Source organism: Globicephala melas, chromosome 3, assembly GCF_963455315.2.
Source record: "Globicephala melas chromosome 3, mGloMel1.2, whole genome shotgun sequence".
NCBI classification, from domain to species: domain Eukaryota; kingdom Metazoa; phylum Chordata; class Mammalia; order Artiodactyla; family Delphinidae; genus Globicephala; species Globicephala melas.
This window is the reverse complement of record NC_083316.1, coordinates 161,682,481-161,693,615: the sequence shown is the minus strand read 5'-3', so window position 1 is coordinate 161,693,615 and position 11,135 is coordinate 161,682,481. Positions and strand designations below refer to the sequence as shown.

The 11,135-nt window shown below is 60.0% G+C and overlaps 2 protein-coding genes across 3 annotated transcripts in view; one reads left to right on the top strand and one right to left on the bottom strand.

Annotated features, from left to right (window-relative positions):
* The first annotated feature begins 188 nt into the window (after positions 1–188).
* Positions 189–2,740, top strand: DNASE2 (deoxyribonuclease 2, lysosomal). The gene is made up of 6 exons (XM_030879927.2): positions 189–533; positions 651–831; positions 923–1,001; positions 1,318–1,482; positions 1,574–1,771; positions 2,188–2,740. Exons 1-6 carry the CDS (start codon positions 439–441, stop codon positions 2,526–2,528), a joined length of 1,059 nt encoding a protein of 352 aa, XP_030735787.2. The 5' UTR covers positions 189–438; the 3' UTR covers positions 2,529–2,740.
* Positions 2,741–2,743: 3 nt separating this feature from the next.
* MAST1 (microtubule associated serine/threonine kinase 1) overlaps positions 2,744–11,135 on the bottom strand; it is a 26,271-nt gene continuing 17,879 nt past the window's right edge. The window contains exons 14-27 of one of the 2 annotated variants that reach the window (XM_060296985.1): positions 10,042–10,180; positions 9,794–9,926; positions 9,492–9,657; positions 9,286–9,387; positions 9,006–9,128; positions 8,372–8,481; positions 7,467–7,645; positions 7,127–7,374; positions 6,586–6,792; positions 6,162–6,391; positions 5,722–5,844; positions 5,461–5,597; positions 4,414–4,601; positions 2,744–4,313 (exon numbers count right to left, since the gene is read on the bottom strand). In XM_060296985.1, coding sequence (XP_060152968.1) covers positions 3,076–4,313; positions 4,414–4,601; positions 5,461–5,597; positions 5,722–5,844; positions 6,162–6,391; positions 6,586–6,792; positions 7,127–7,374; positions 7,467–7,645; positions 8,372–8,481; positions 9,006–9,128; positions 9,286–9,387; positions 9,492–9,657; positions 9,794–9,926; positions 10,042–10,180 — 3,323 coding nt within the window. In that variant the 3' untranslated portion in view covers positions 2,744–3,075. The remainder of the gene's footprint in view (positions 4,314–4,413; positions 4,602–5,460; positions 5,598–5,721; positions 5,845–6,161; positions 6,392–6,585; positions 6,793–7,126; positions 7,375–7,466; positions 7,646–8,371; positions 8,482–9,005; positions 9,129–9,285; positions 9,388–9,491; positions 9,658–9,793; positions 9,927–10,041; positions 10,181–11,135) is intronic. The other variant, XM_060296984.1, reaches the window with a different exon arrangement.

Sequence of the window (11,135 nt, the reverse complement as noted above, 5' to 3'; positions counted from 1 at the left end):
CAGAATTGAAAGAGACGGAGGCGGGGCCTGCTGGAGGGGCGTGGGCTGTGATTGGCCAGGAGTAGAGCCGGAGGCCGGACACTGGAAACCACCTGGCCATGAGAGGCCGTGTCTGGGCCGAGCCAGAGCGTGGAGCCTATCAGGGACTAGTCTGCCGGAAGCAGGAGGAGGCCCCAGGCTGGCCGGGTCGGGGGCGGAGCCTGCAGGGAGTGACTGTACGGAAGAAAGCCGAGCCCTCTGGAGGATCCTTGACTACCTGTTCAAACCTCTGCTTCTCACCTCGCGGGCGGAGTCTCCATCCTTGTGATGCCTGGGCCTGGGTTCCCAGGCGGGTTTGGGGAAGTGAAAGTCACCAGAGGCCGGGTCTGGCCCAGCTCGTGACCCTGCGCCTTGCGGTCCCGACACAGATTTCTAGACCCCAGCTAGAGCTCTGAGCTCATGGACGCCCTGAGTTTGCTGCTATCGGCCGCGCTGCTCTGGATCCCTGTAGGGACCCTGACCTGCTACGGGGACTCGGGGCAGCCTGTGGACTGGTGAGTGCGCGGGAGCCGACCGTCCCTCCAGGGCCGCATTGGGGATTGCTGCGTTCCTAGGTGAAGACTGGGGTTCCTTCTCTTCTCCCGCTATTCTGTCCATTTCCTAACCTCCAGGTTCGTCGTCTACAAGCTGCCGGCCCACACAGGGCCCGGAGATGCGGCGCAGAGGGGGCTGCGGTACAAGTACTTAGACGAAGACTCAGGGGGCTGGCGCGACGGTGCGGGGCTCATCAGCAGCTCCACGGGGGCCGTGGGCCGCAGCCTGCTGCCGCTGTACCGAAACACCACCAGCCAGGTGAAGACGCCCCCGGCGGAACCAGGGGTGGGACTCTAGGGTGGGCCCGACTTGGGGGAACCTTCAAGTTGCCCCTGTCCATCATCCCCAGCTCGCCTTTCTACTCTACAATGACCAACCGCCTCGATCCAGCGGGTCTCAGGACTCTTCCAGCCATGGGCACACGAAGGGTGAGGCCAGACTGGGGACTGGGGAAGAGTTCTGGTTTCCCTGTGCATTTCCCCCAGCTAACCCATGAGTTGCCAGGGGGGTGAGGGTGGGCTGCTCTGTCAGGCCCTAGCCATCTGTTTCCTTATTTTAAATCAACACTGTCCTTCCTCTGGACTATGAGAATCGATGGCTGTGGAAACTGAGCTCAGCGGTGGTTCTGACACTGCCCACTGGTCCTGTGGTCCAGGGCCCCCTACAGACTGAGTGTTCCTGGGTTGCACATGTGCTCGCTGGGATGCCTCAAGCAGTCCCCCTGATCTCCAGTTTCTGGTTCAGGTGTGCTGCTCCTGGACCAAGAAGGGGGCTTCTGGTTGATCCACAGCGTTCCGAACTTCCCTCCACCTGCCTCCTCTGCTGCGTACAGCTGGCCTCCTAGTGCCCGGAACTATGGGCAGACCCTGATCTGTGTATCTTTTCCTCTCACCCAGTTCCTGGATATCAGTGAGTGGAGACGGGGAGGCAGGGTGAGTCCCTGATTCCCAGGCTAGGATCTTGGAACAGTCCCTCGTTTTCTTCTCCCCTTGCCCTCCAGGCAGACAGCTGACCTTCACCTATCCCCTCGTGTATGACCATAGGCTGGAAGGGGACTTCGCCCAGAAATTCCCCCACCTGGAGGAGGTAGTCAAGGGCCATCATGTTCGCCAGGGACCATGGAACAGCAGTGTAACACTCACATCAAACAAAGGACACGTGTTCCAGAGCTTTGCCAAATTTGGAAAGTTTGGAGATGGTGAGCCTTGAGGTTGACAGTTGGAGAACTTTTTCTGCAGAGGGGGTGTCTGGTGTGTCCATGGCTGAGGGCAGGTCATGGTTAGGGACTAGAACACCTTGGAGTCATAATCACATGAGAGGTAAACAACCAATATACCTGTGTTCAAATGTTGGTTTCTGGCTGTGTGATACACGATTTAACCAGGGCCTCAACTTACCTTTTTGAAAAATGGGAATAATGGTATCAACTTTAAAGGGCTGTTGAGTGGCATGATGCATATAAAGCATTTAGTAAGGGCTGTTAGTCTTAATGTTATAATCCCCCAGATTGCCAGGGATTGATAACTGAGGAAACAGCTCAGAGATGGGAAGTGGCCTAGGGAATCCCTAGCCGTGATCCTCACCCTGTCCATGTCCTCTCTCCATCTTCTGCAGACCTGTACTCTGGCTGGTTGGTGGAAGCCCTTGGCAGTGACCTACAGGTCCAGTTCTGGCAAAGGTCTTCTGGCATCCTGCCCTCCAACTGCTCTGGGGTCCAGCACGTACTGGATGTGACCCAGACAGCCTTCCCTGGGCTAGCTGGGCCAACCTTCAATGCCACAGAAGACCATTCCAAGTGGTGTGTAGCCCCAGAAAGGCCCTGGGCCTGCGTGGGTGACATGAATCGGAACAAAAGAGAGGAGCACCGGGGTGGGGGCACACTGTGTGCCCAGCTGCCCGCCCTCTGGAAGGCCTTCCAGCCTCTGGTGAAGGCATGGGAGCCCTGTGGAAAGTAGAGCAGGGCCTTCTCTCTAGGAAGCCCAGCAGAGCATATAAGAGCTAAGGCTCAGGGGCCAGTTTGGACTTCAGTTTGAATCTGTTTAGTCTCTTCCTATCTGTTCGGCCTTAATCATGTGCCTTAACCTCTCTGTGACTCAGTCTACTCATCTGCAAAATGGGAATCATAACACCTCACTCAGGATTGTTGAGGAATAAAAAGAAATCGGTAAATGAGGCTGTTAGTCTTTTCTTCAGGTGGGCACTGGGACTCAGAACAGCACTGCAGTTTGCTGAGGGTCTGGGGGCAGCTGGCACATAGGGGAGACACAAAGTGGGACCACAAGGAAGGGCCAACCAAGACTCACCTCCCCTCTTTATGGTAACCAGGACTGGAGTTCCACCCCTCAACAAGCACACAGGCAAGGGGGAGGAATCATGATGTCCTGCCTTGCTAGGGGAGGAGGGGCGAGCTCTAGAAAGCTCACGCAGCACGGACGCACTTTATTTATATGTGTACATATGTATACAGGCGGCTGTACAGCGCGGGGCCAGTGGCTCCCTTTGCTATGGGCCCGGAGGCATGGGGCAGGGTGCCCCTTTTTTGGTCGGGGCTGCTGGGGGCACAGCTTCAGCAGGGCACCGGGAAGTCAGCGCCACCTCAGGCTTGGTGGTGGGGACCAGGAGGGAAGCAGGTGGGGCTGGGGGCCCTGCACTGCTGGGTACATTCTTTGTTAGGGCTTGGGAGGGGGTCTGGGGCTCTGGGGAGAGCTTGGGAGAGGCAGGTTTGGAACGAGGCCCGCTCAGCGTGGTCCGCTCCTCCACCACCTCCAGCACCCAGCGCTCCCGGCCCCGCGGGGCCTCAGGTGCGGGAGGTGCCAGGGGTGCAGATTCCTGCAACCCCTTGGAGTCCACACTTGGGAGTTGTGGCACCTCAGCCTTGGCCCCAGACCGCACAGGCTCTACGACAATGGGCACCGGGGGCGTGCCTGCTTCGCCGGAGCTGCTGCGCCGGCCCGTCTCGTGTTCCTGCACCGGGCTCAGCGCCGCCTTGGCCACGGCCCTGGCCGCCCCGCCCGCGCCGTCCTCTGTCTGCACGCTCTGGTGTCGCGTGCCGCTGGCGTCCCGCTCCAGGGTCCGGCCCCCGGGGGTCGTCGCGCGGGGCGGAGTGCAGGCCTCGGCGCCACCCGGGGACTCTTTCTCCTTACTCGAAGCCAGCAGCAGCGGGTCCGCGCCCAGGCTCAGGGGCGACTCCTGGCGGCCCAGGCGGCGGACGGCGACGTGCCGGGTCGCGCCGGGACCCTCGACAGGGGGCGTCTCGCCGTCCGACTCGGCGAGGCTATGCAGCGCTAGCTCGCCGTGGAAGTCCTTGCGGAAATCCGGGTGGCCCACCTCGAGGCTGTGTTTGCGCAGCGCGCCCTTCTTGTCGGCGCCCAGCGAGGCTCCCAGTTTCTCTGCTGATTGCACGCGTTTGAGGAGTGGCGAGCGCGGGGGCTCGGCACTCTTAGGGCGCGGGCGCACCACTGGCGGCGACGAGTGCAGCTTGGCCGGAAAGCTCTGCGTCGTGTGAGAGCTGCCCACCGTGTGGCCCGGCAGCGGCGGCGGCGACGCCTGTGTCGGGGACGGCGTGTGCGCTAGCGGCGACAGCGGGATGTTGCCGGCCGACTTGCAGCGCGCAGAGCGGTACTGGCGGTGCAGCTTCGGCGACAGGCCGTGCAGCGTGCTGGGCCGGATGTGGTGCGAGGCCGACGACGCTGGCGAGTTGGGCGTGCTCGAGGCCGGCGAGCTGCTCTGGGACGAGGCGCCTGTGGACGGGCGAGAGAGGACGATGAGCGCCGCAGGCGCCGCCAGGGCACCGACCCGCCACCGCGCGCAGCTCGGCGCCCGCGCAGGCTCAGGGCCTACCTAGGTAGGCGGAGTCAGGCGTGGAGCGGTAGCTGTGGGTGGGCGAGCGCGCCGGCAGTCCGTGCGTGGGCGAGCCCGGGAGGCTGTCACTGGACGACAGCGAACGGTTCAACGACGACAGAGAGCGGCTAGTGTGCAGCAGGTTCGACTGCTTCGTTATCTTGCGGAAGAGGGAGCTACGCTTCTTGCTGGAGGACAAGGAGGGGACCACCTTCCCTAGACCAGACTCCAGAGCTCCCGGCTCCTCCCACTTCAGGACTTCAAGGTACCTCCTGGAACCACCCACCCTTTCTGACCCCTCCCTCTTCAGCTACCACACAGTTCCAGACCGAAGAACTTCCTTTAGCTCCGTCCCACTTGGCTCCTCCCACCTCAGGTCTACCCATTCCTTTCTGACCACTCACAGTCCAAGCTGGAAACACCCATCAAAACAGAGCCAACCTTTTTTGGCCGCGTCCACCTGTCTAGCCCCTCCCTCTCCAACTAAACCCACCTGTCAGATTGGGAAAAAATTCACTGGACTCAGCCAGGCTTATCTCAAATCCCCACTCACTCCTTGTCCAGGTCAAACCCACTGATCAAAACAGAAAACTCTCCTGGCTCCACCCACCTCTCCTAGTTCCTCCTACATATAAGGGAAGAAATTATTTCTACTGGCCTGGCATACTCATCCCAGATAGAAATCTCTTCTCCCGGCCCCTCTCAGTCGCCTAAATATAATACATCCAGCAAGGCAGAATCATCTCCTGGACGGCACCCTCTTGGTCCACATCTGCTGGCTCAGCTCTGCTCCCACAGTGCCTTTCCTTCAGCCTAGGAGCTTGGTACATCCTCCTTTCCTGACTCCTCCCGCTTTCCCAGCCCCTCCTTCTCCGTTGTCTTGGTTTTGCTCTTCACTTGGTGGCCCCGGCCACCTTTCCTGTGAATGTCCCTTCTCCTGTCCTCACCTATGCCCCTCCCACGTAAGCCCTGGCCATCGCTCATAAACTGGAGTGTTCCAGGGGCCTGCTGTTTATAGCCCCTCCCACTGCACTTGGCCCCACCCACCTCTCCTGGCCCTCCTTGGCAGAGGGCCGCTTGTTCCTCCGAGCCATTTTGGCCTTGTAGCTGCTGCGCCGCGCAGGGCCGATGCGGATGGAGGTATTTTCGAAGGGCGTGGTGGTCACGGCTACTTTGTTGCCACTCTGGGGGAAGAAAGGGGGAAGTTCTCTGCTGGAAGCTGCTCTGGCAACTCCAACTCCCCGGGATCTCCCCCACCCTTCGCCCCACCCTCACCCCAAGACAGTTGGCGCTCTCCCATGGACTCACCTTAAGGATCAGCTCGACGACCTCAGGATGCACCATGCCATGCACAGGCTCCCCATTCACGTGGGTGATGAGGTCCCCGGCACAGAGCCCTGCCTCCTGGGCTGGGCCCCCCTCCTCCACGTGCTGGGGATAGGGAACCCCACAGGAGCAGAATTAACAGGCTTGGTAACAAGGAAAGCTCCCTAAGCTTATGTGCCAGACACCTAGCTCTGCAGGCACGGTCATCTTCATAACAGTTTATGAAATAACAGTTATTCTCCCCAGTTTACAAATGAAGAAACTGAGAGTCAGAAAGGAAAAGTTACAGAGGAGGGTCACAGAGGAGTCTCATCTAGGTTGCCTGGTTCCAGAGTTTGAGCTGTCCCTCACCCCTGGGGAGGGGGCGGTGTCTCTCTCCCCACTCCCACCGTGGAACACAGGCTCCGCCCATTAGTGCTCACCCAGACAATGTGGTGTACACTGTAGACATCTGAGTCACCCATGTAGACGCGGATGGCACGCAGTGTGAAGCCATACTTCTTGCCCGAGCGTTGGATGGTGATGGGGGAGCGAAGCCCACTGACAGCTGGCGAGTAGTCCCGACTCGGTGAGGAGTCCCGTGAGGACGGGTTGGAGGAGAGAGATCGTGGGGACATGGGGCTGGCCAAGGGTGAGCTTCCATGGGGGTCCACTGCAGACACAGACCCATGGTCAGAGGTCAAAGCCAACAGACACAGGTCTCCCTGTGTCCGCTCCTCCCTCCTCCCAAGTCAAAGTCCCAGAGCTCTCACTGGCCCATCCCAGAGCCAGTCACTGTGGACAAGGAAAATGCACCTGGCACCAATGGGGGCAGCCCCTCCCCTGCCAGGCGGGGCCCAGTGTCACCTGCAGGGATCATGACAGACAAGGCAGTGGCCGAGGCTGACTTGATGACTTTGCCCCCAGTTCGAGAAGGCCGCTTCTCTACCACCGGGTCTCCTGACAGCTGCTGGTGCCGCGCCCGGCGCAGAACCAGGTCATTGGTGGCTCTCAGGCCTGATGGGTCCCCATCCTTCGAGGATGGGCAGAGGTCGCCTGGGCGTGGGCGGTCGGCTGCAACAGAGCAGGTGGGTTAGGGGTCACTCCAAGGTTATAAACTTCTCGCACGCTGTTCCCTCTGCCTGGAATGCGCTTCCCACTTCTCTCCCTTGCTGGATTGTGAATTTCATGGGAGCAGGTAACATGCGTCACGAACAGCTCCTGACTCAGAGGAGTGCTCAGATACGTTTGTTGACTGACCATGGAAAACGGGTCTTCCTCATATTGATGAGAATCCCAGATTGGAGTGTGAAGAGTACACGAGAACTTGCATAAACAGTACAGGCTCATTGAACGCTCATATATGACCCCTGAGGAATTGGGGAAGGCGGCAGGAAGGGGCACTCACTGGCCTCCGGGTCCCCGGCGCTGGGGGTGCCATCCCCTTGAGCTGCCTCCTTGGGGGCCCGCGCATCCAGCGAGCCTGGGGGGTCGGAGCTGGGCCGAGCAGACCTGCGCAGCCGGGCCTCATCCTCGTCCTCTTGGGGGGCGCTGAAGCGGCTGGGCTCCAGCAGCGCCGAGAAACGGCGGCGCGCGCCCAACGGAGGACTGGCCTCCCCCTCCAGGAAGCTGGCCTCGGACGCCGAGAAGCGCTTGCTGCGCAAAGGGGGCGTGGTCAGAGGAGTTACTCCCCTTCAGGTCCAAAAGGACCCAAAAGGACCCAAACCCCAAATCCTGCCCCTGCTCACATCTCCGGGGAGCCCCCTCTCCAGGTCTTCTCGCGCAGGGTCAGGCCACCTAGGCCTTCCCGCTTGCCGGCCACCTTCTCCTCTGGGCCCTTGGCGCTCGGCTCCCGCTTGTTGGTCCCCGCTGCTGCCACGGGGGTCTTGGGCTCGTGCTGCGCCAGCTGCTCCATACTGCTATACACCTTCAAGGACGGATGAATGGTGATGGAGGCAAGTCCAGCCCCCAGGTCCCGCCTTCCCTCCCGAACCAATCGAATTCCCGCTACTGGACCCGGCCAAACTACGCTCCGCCCCAGTAAAGCCGGGGTCCCAGCCCCCCAATTCTGGGCCGATCCCGACCACCTACAGTTCTTCAGTTCTGGCCCCACCCCACAAAATTAGGCTCCGACCTATTCTAGACCCTGCCCTGCCCGAGCCCTAAAGAATCTGCTCTCCTTCCTGCCCCGCCTCTCCAGGCCCCGCCCAGTTATGTGTGCCTTCGCCCTAGGCAGGTCCTGCACCCCCGCTACGTGCTGTTCCTAAAAGCGAGACGTTGCCCAGCCTCGCCAAGGCCTGGCCCAGCCCCCTCCATCCCCAGGCCCTGACCCCGCCCCTTCCAGATCTAGCCCCGCCCCACTGTGGGTCCTCATTTCCACAACTCTCCAGGTTCCCGTTAGATTCCACTCGATGCCAAAGGTCGGTTCCAAGACATCCAGCGAGGATGTTCCCCCGCCGCCCCCGCCCAAGCCTCATCACTCCCCGATTCTCACCGCCTCAGTAACTTCTCTAGTCTGAGACCTTGGGCCTGGACCCTGCTCCCCATAGCCTCCTCAGCCCCTGGCCACTTCAGGCCCACCTCCATCCCGTACTTAAACACAGGTCCCCCCTCCCGACGGTCTCACCCCACCTCTGTCCCCGCCTGGCCTCACCTTGCTGAAGCGCGGGGAGCAGGAGGAGAACTGGCGGATCTCCACGGGCTCCTCCTCCGTCGTGTCATCCTCGTCATACGAGTTCACATGGTGATACCTGTCTGAGCGGGCTGGAGTGGAGGTGTGGGTCGTGACCGCGGGCATGGGTCCACTCCTCAAATCACACCCCCACCGGAGCCAGGTTCGGGTCCTGCAGGCCCGGCCACGCCCCTGCCCCTTTCTCGGATCAGATTTAGGTCCTGCCCCCTCGCTGGGTCCCCGTCCCACTCTCTGAGGCTTCGTCTAGCCCCGCCTCCACAGAGGCCACATCCCCAGATTGCACCGAAGGCGCTCTCCACCCTGGCTCCGCCTCTGCCAGCCCAGGCTCTTGCCTCGTGCCGCGTCCTAGCACCGCCTCGTAACCTAGGTCCAGTCCCAGTTTTAGAACTTACTCCTGTCCAGGCCCCACCCCTACCCCAGCTTCCTTTCTTACCTTCTTCTCAGACTGAGCCCCGCCCCTATTCCAAGCCCCGCTCCCGACACAACTTCAGCCCTCTCCTCTCGTCTAAGGGGCTAGTCTCCTACCCAGCTGCGTCCCAGCCCAGGCCATATGCAAGTGCCCCCTCAAAGGATCCCACACCCCGTCCCCGCTCACTGTCAAAGTAGCTGGTGTCATCCTCGGACTCCAGGTGGGGGATGAACTCGGCCTTCTGCCTCAGGAGCCCTGTCCAATCCAGGTCTCGAAAGAAACTGTGCTGCTTCACCTCAAAGGCACCGCCTGGGGAGGAAGGGGTGGAGGGTGTAGGGGAGGGAATTCTTGCGACAGCTATGGCCAGCCAAGCAGCCCAGCTCCCCACCCATTTTCTGGCCCAGGGACACGGCACTTGGAGCCCTGCTCCCGGACAACAGACCCCCCCAGCTCTGCGACCCCTTACCTGCCCCTAGCCGGCCCAAGGGGTTGGTCTGCAGGAGGCTGGATATCAGGTGCTGGGCATCCGTGGGCAGGGCCTCGTCCCCCTCGGGCCACAGGATGTCATCTGCAGAGCAAGGTGTAGGGCTGGGGTTCGCTTTTGGAGTCCATGAGGCCCCGGGCCAGCCCATGTTTCCGTGCCCCCTGCCTGCCCACCGCGGAGGCACGCACCACTGATGACCTGTCCAAAGAGCTCTTCAGGTGTGTCTCCAAAGAAGGGCACGCAGCCCACCAGGAACTCGTAGAGAATGATGCCCATGGCCCACCAGTCCACCGGTTTGCCATAGCCCTGGCGCAGGATGACCTCGGGTGCGATGTACTCTGGGGTCCCACACACCTGGGGGCAGGACGTCAGCCCACGCCCTGGCCACAGGAGGGGCCTCCCGGGGGAGCAGTGCCCCCCGCCAGGCCCTGGGCCCCACAGTCCTGCCGGGTCACTCCACCCGAAGTGACCCCCACTCCCGCACACACACCTGTTTGTCCAGGAACTCCCGGGCGTCCTTCTCAATGTGGCCCTCATATAGGTTGGTGGTTAGGCTCATAAGCCCCATCTTGGAAAGGCCAAAATCCGTAAGCTTGATGTGCCCCATGGAGGTGATAAGGAGGCTGCAGAAACAAGCTGAGGGCTCAGCGGCGAGGACCATCCACTTCACTCCTGGCCCTTCCATGCCAGGGCCTCCCGAGGGGCAGGGAAGGAGTGATGGGAAAGGTCAAGGCTCACTTGTCAGGCTTAAGGTCGCGGTGCACGATGCCATAGTTGTGCAAGTACTCGAGCGCCAGCACTGTCTCAGCGAAGTACATGCGGGCCATCTCCACAGGTAGCGCCCCAATGTTCTTCAGCAGGGTGGCGCAGTCCCCCCCTGGGGGTGAAGGAATAGGCCCACGTGAAGAGGGAGGTACCCCTGGCTCAGAGCTGAGCACTCAACATGCACCGTAGTACCGGGTCCCCATCTCACATTGCCCCAGTTTTATAGCTAAGGAAAACTGAGGCTTCGATAGGGGTCTCCCTCTCCCCAGCTTGCACAGGGACTGCCCTCTACCAGGCTTCTCTTGCCCTCTTAGCCATCCTCCAATGTCAGTATAATCAGCTGATTTTACCCAGGAGGGGACTGAGACTCAGAGAGATGTTGGGTCATGCAGGGAGTTGATGGTAGAGGTAAGGTTTGGTTTGGGCCAAGGCTGCCTGCTTATCTACTGAGTTTAGGCCCTTGATCTGGAGTCTGAAACTTGAGGGTCCGGGGACTTAATATATAAATTACTTGCCCCCACCAGAGTTACTGCAAACAGCATTCATATTTTAGTCTCCTTCAGTGTCCATTTCTCCTTTTTCTTACAAGGGCCAGATTTCCTTCCCGGTTTAACAGCTGGGTCAGCATGTAACCCAAGTTGCGCCAATGACTTTTCCCTATTTTTTCACAAAGATTACTAAGCGCATAGAATGTAAACCGGAATCTGTTGGATAGTAACCCCACTATATCAGGGCCTGTTTAAAGGGAAGTCCACAGAGCCAAAATATGGAGCGATTACTAATGACATGATTTGAGCACCTAGATACAGCCATTCCTGAAGGTGACATGGATTTTTTTCTATCACAAGTCAATAAATTTCTTTCTTTCCTTTTTTTTCCTCTTGAGCCAGGTTTATCTATGTCAGAAACTGATGAATCAGACTTGAAGCCGTGCCCTCTGCAGTGGAAGCACGGAGTCCTAACCACTGGACTGCCAGGGAATCTGAATTTGGGCACCAGATAATCCTGACACACACTTATGCAGAGAATAAAGTGCCCATGTGGCCATGGTCTTCCTGAGCCTTATA

What these genes read in the sequence shown, in the direction of transcription:
- DNASE2 (XM_030879927.2), top strand. Translation starts at nt 439, where the DNA reads ATGGACGCCCTGAGTTTGCTGCTATCGGCCGCGCTGCTCTGGATCCCT. An exon ending in CACCCAGTTCCTGGATATCA is followed by an intron (nt 1,483 to 1,573) that starts GTGAGTGGAGAC and finishes CTTGCCCTCCAG; the next exon opens with GCAGACAGCTGACCTTCACC. An exon ending in ATTTGGAAAGTTTGGAGATG is followed by an intron (nt 1,772 to 2,187) that starts GTGAGCCTTGAG and finishes CATCTTCTGCAG; the next exon opens with ACCTGTACTCTGGCTGGTTG.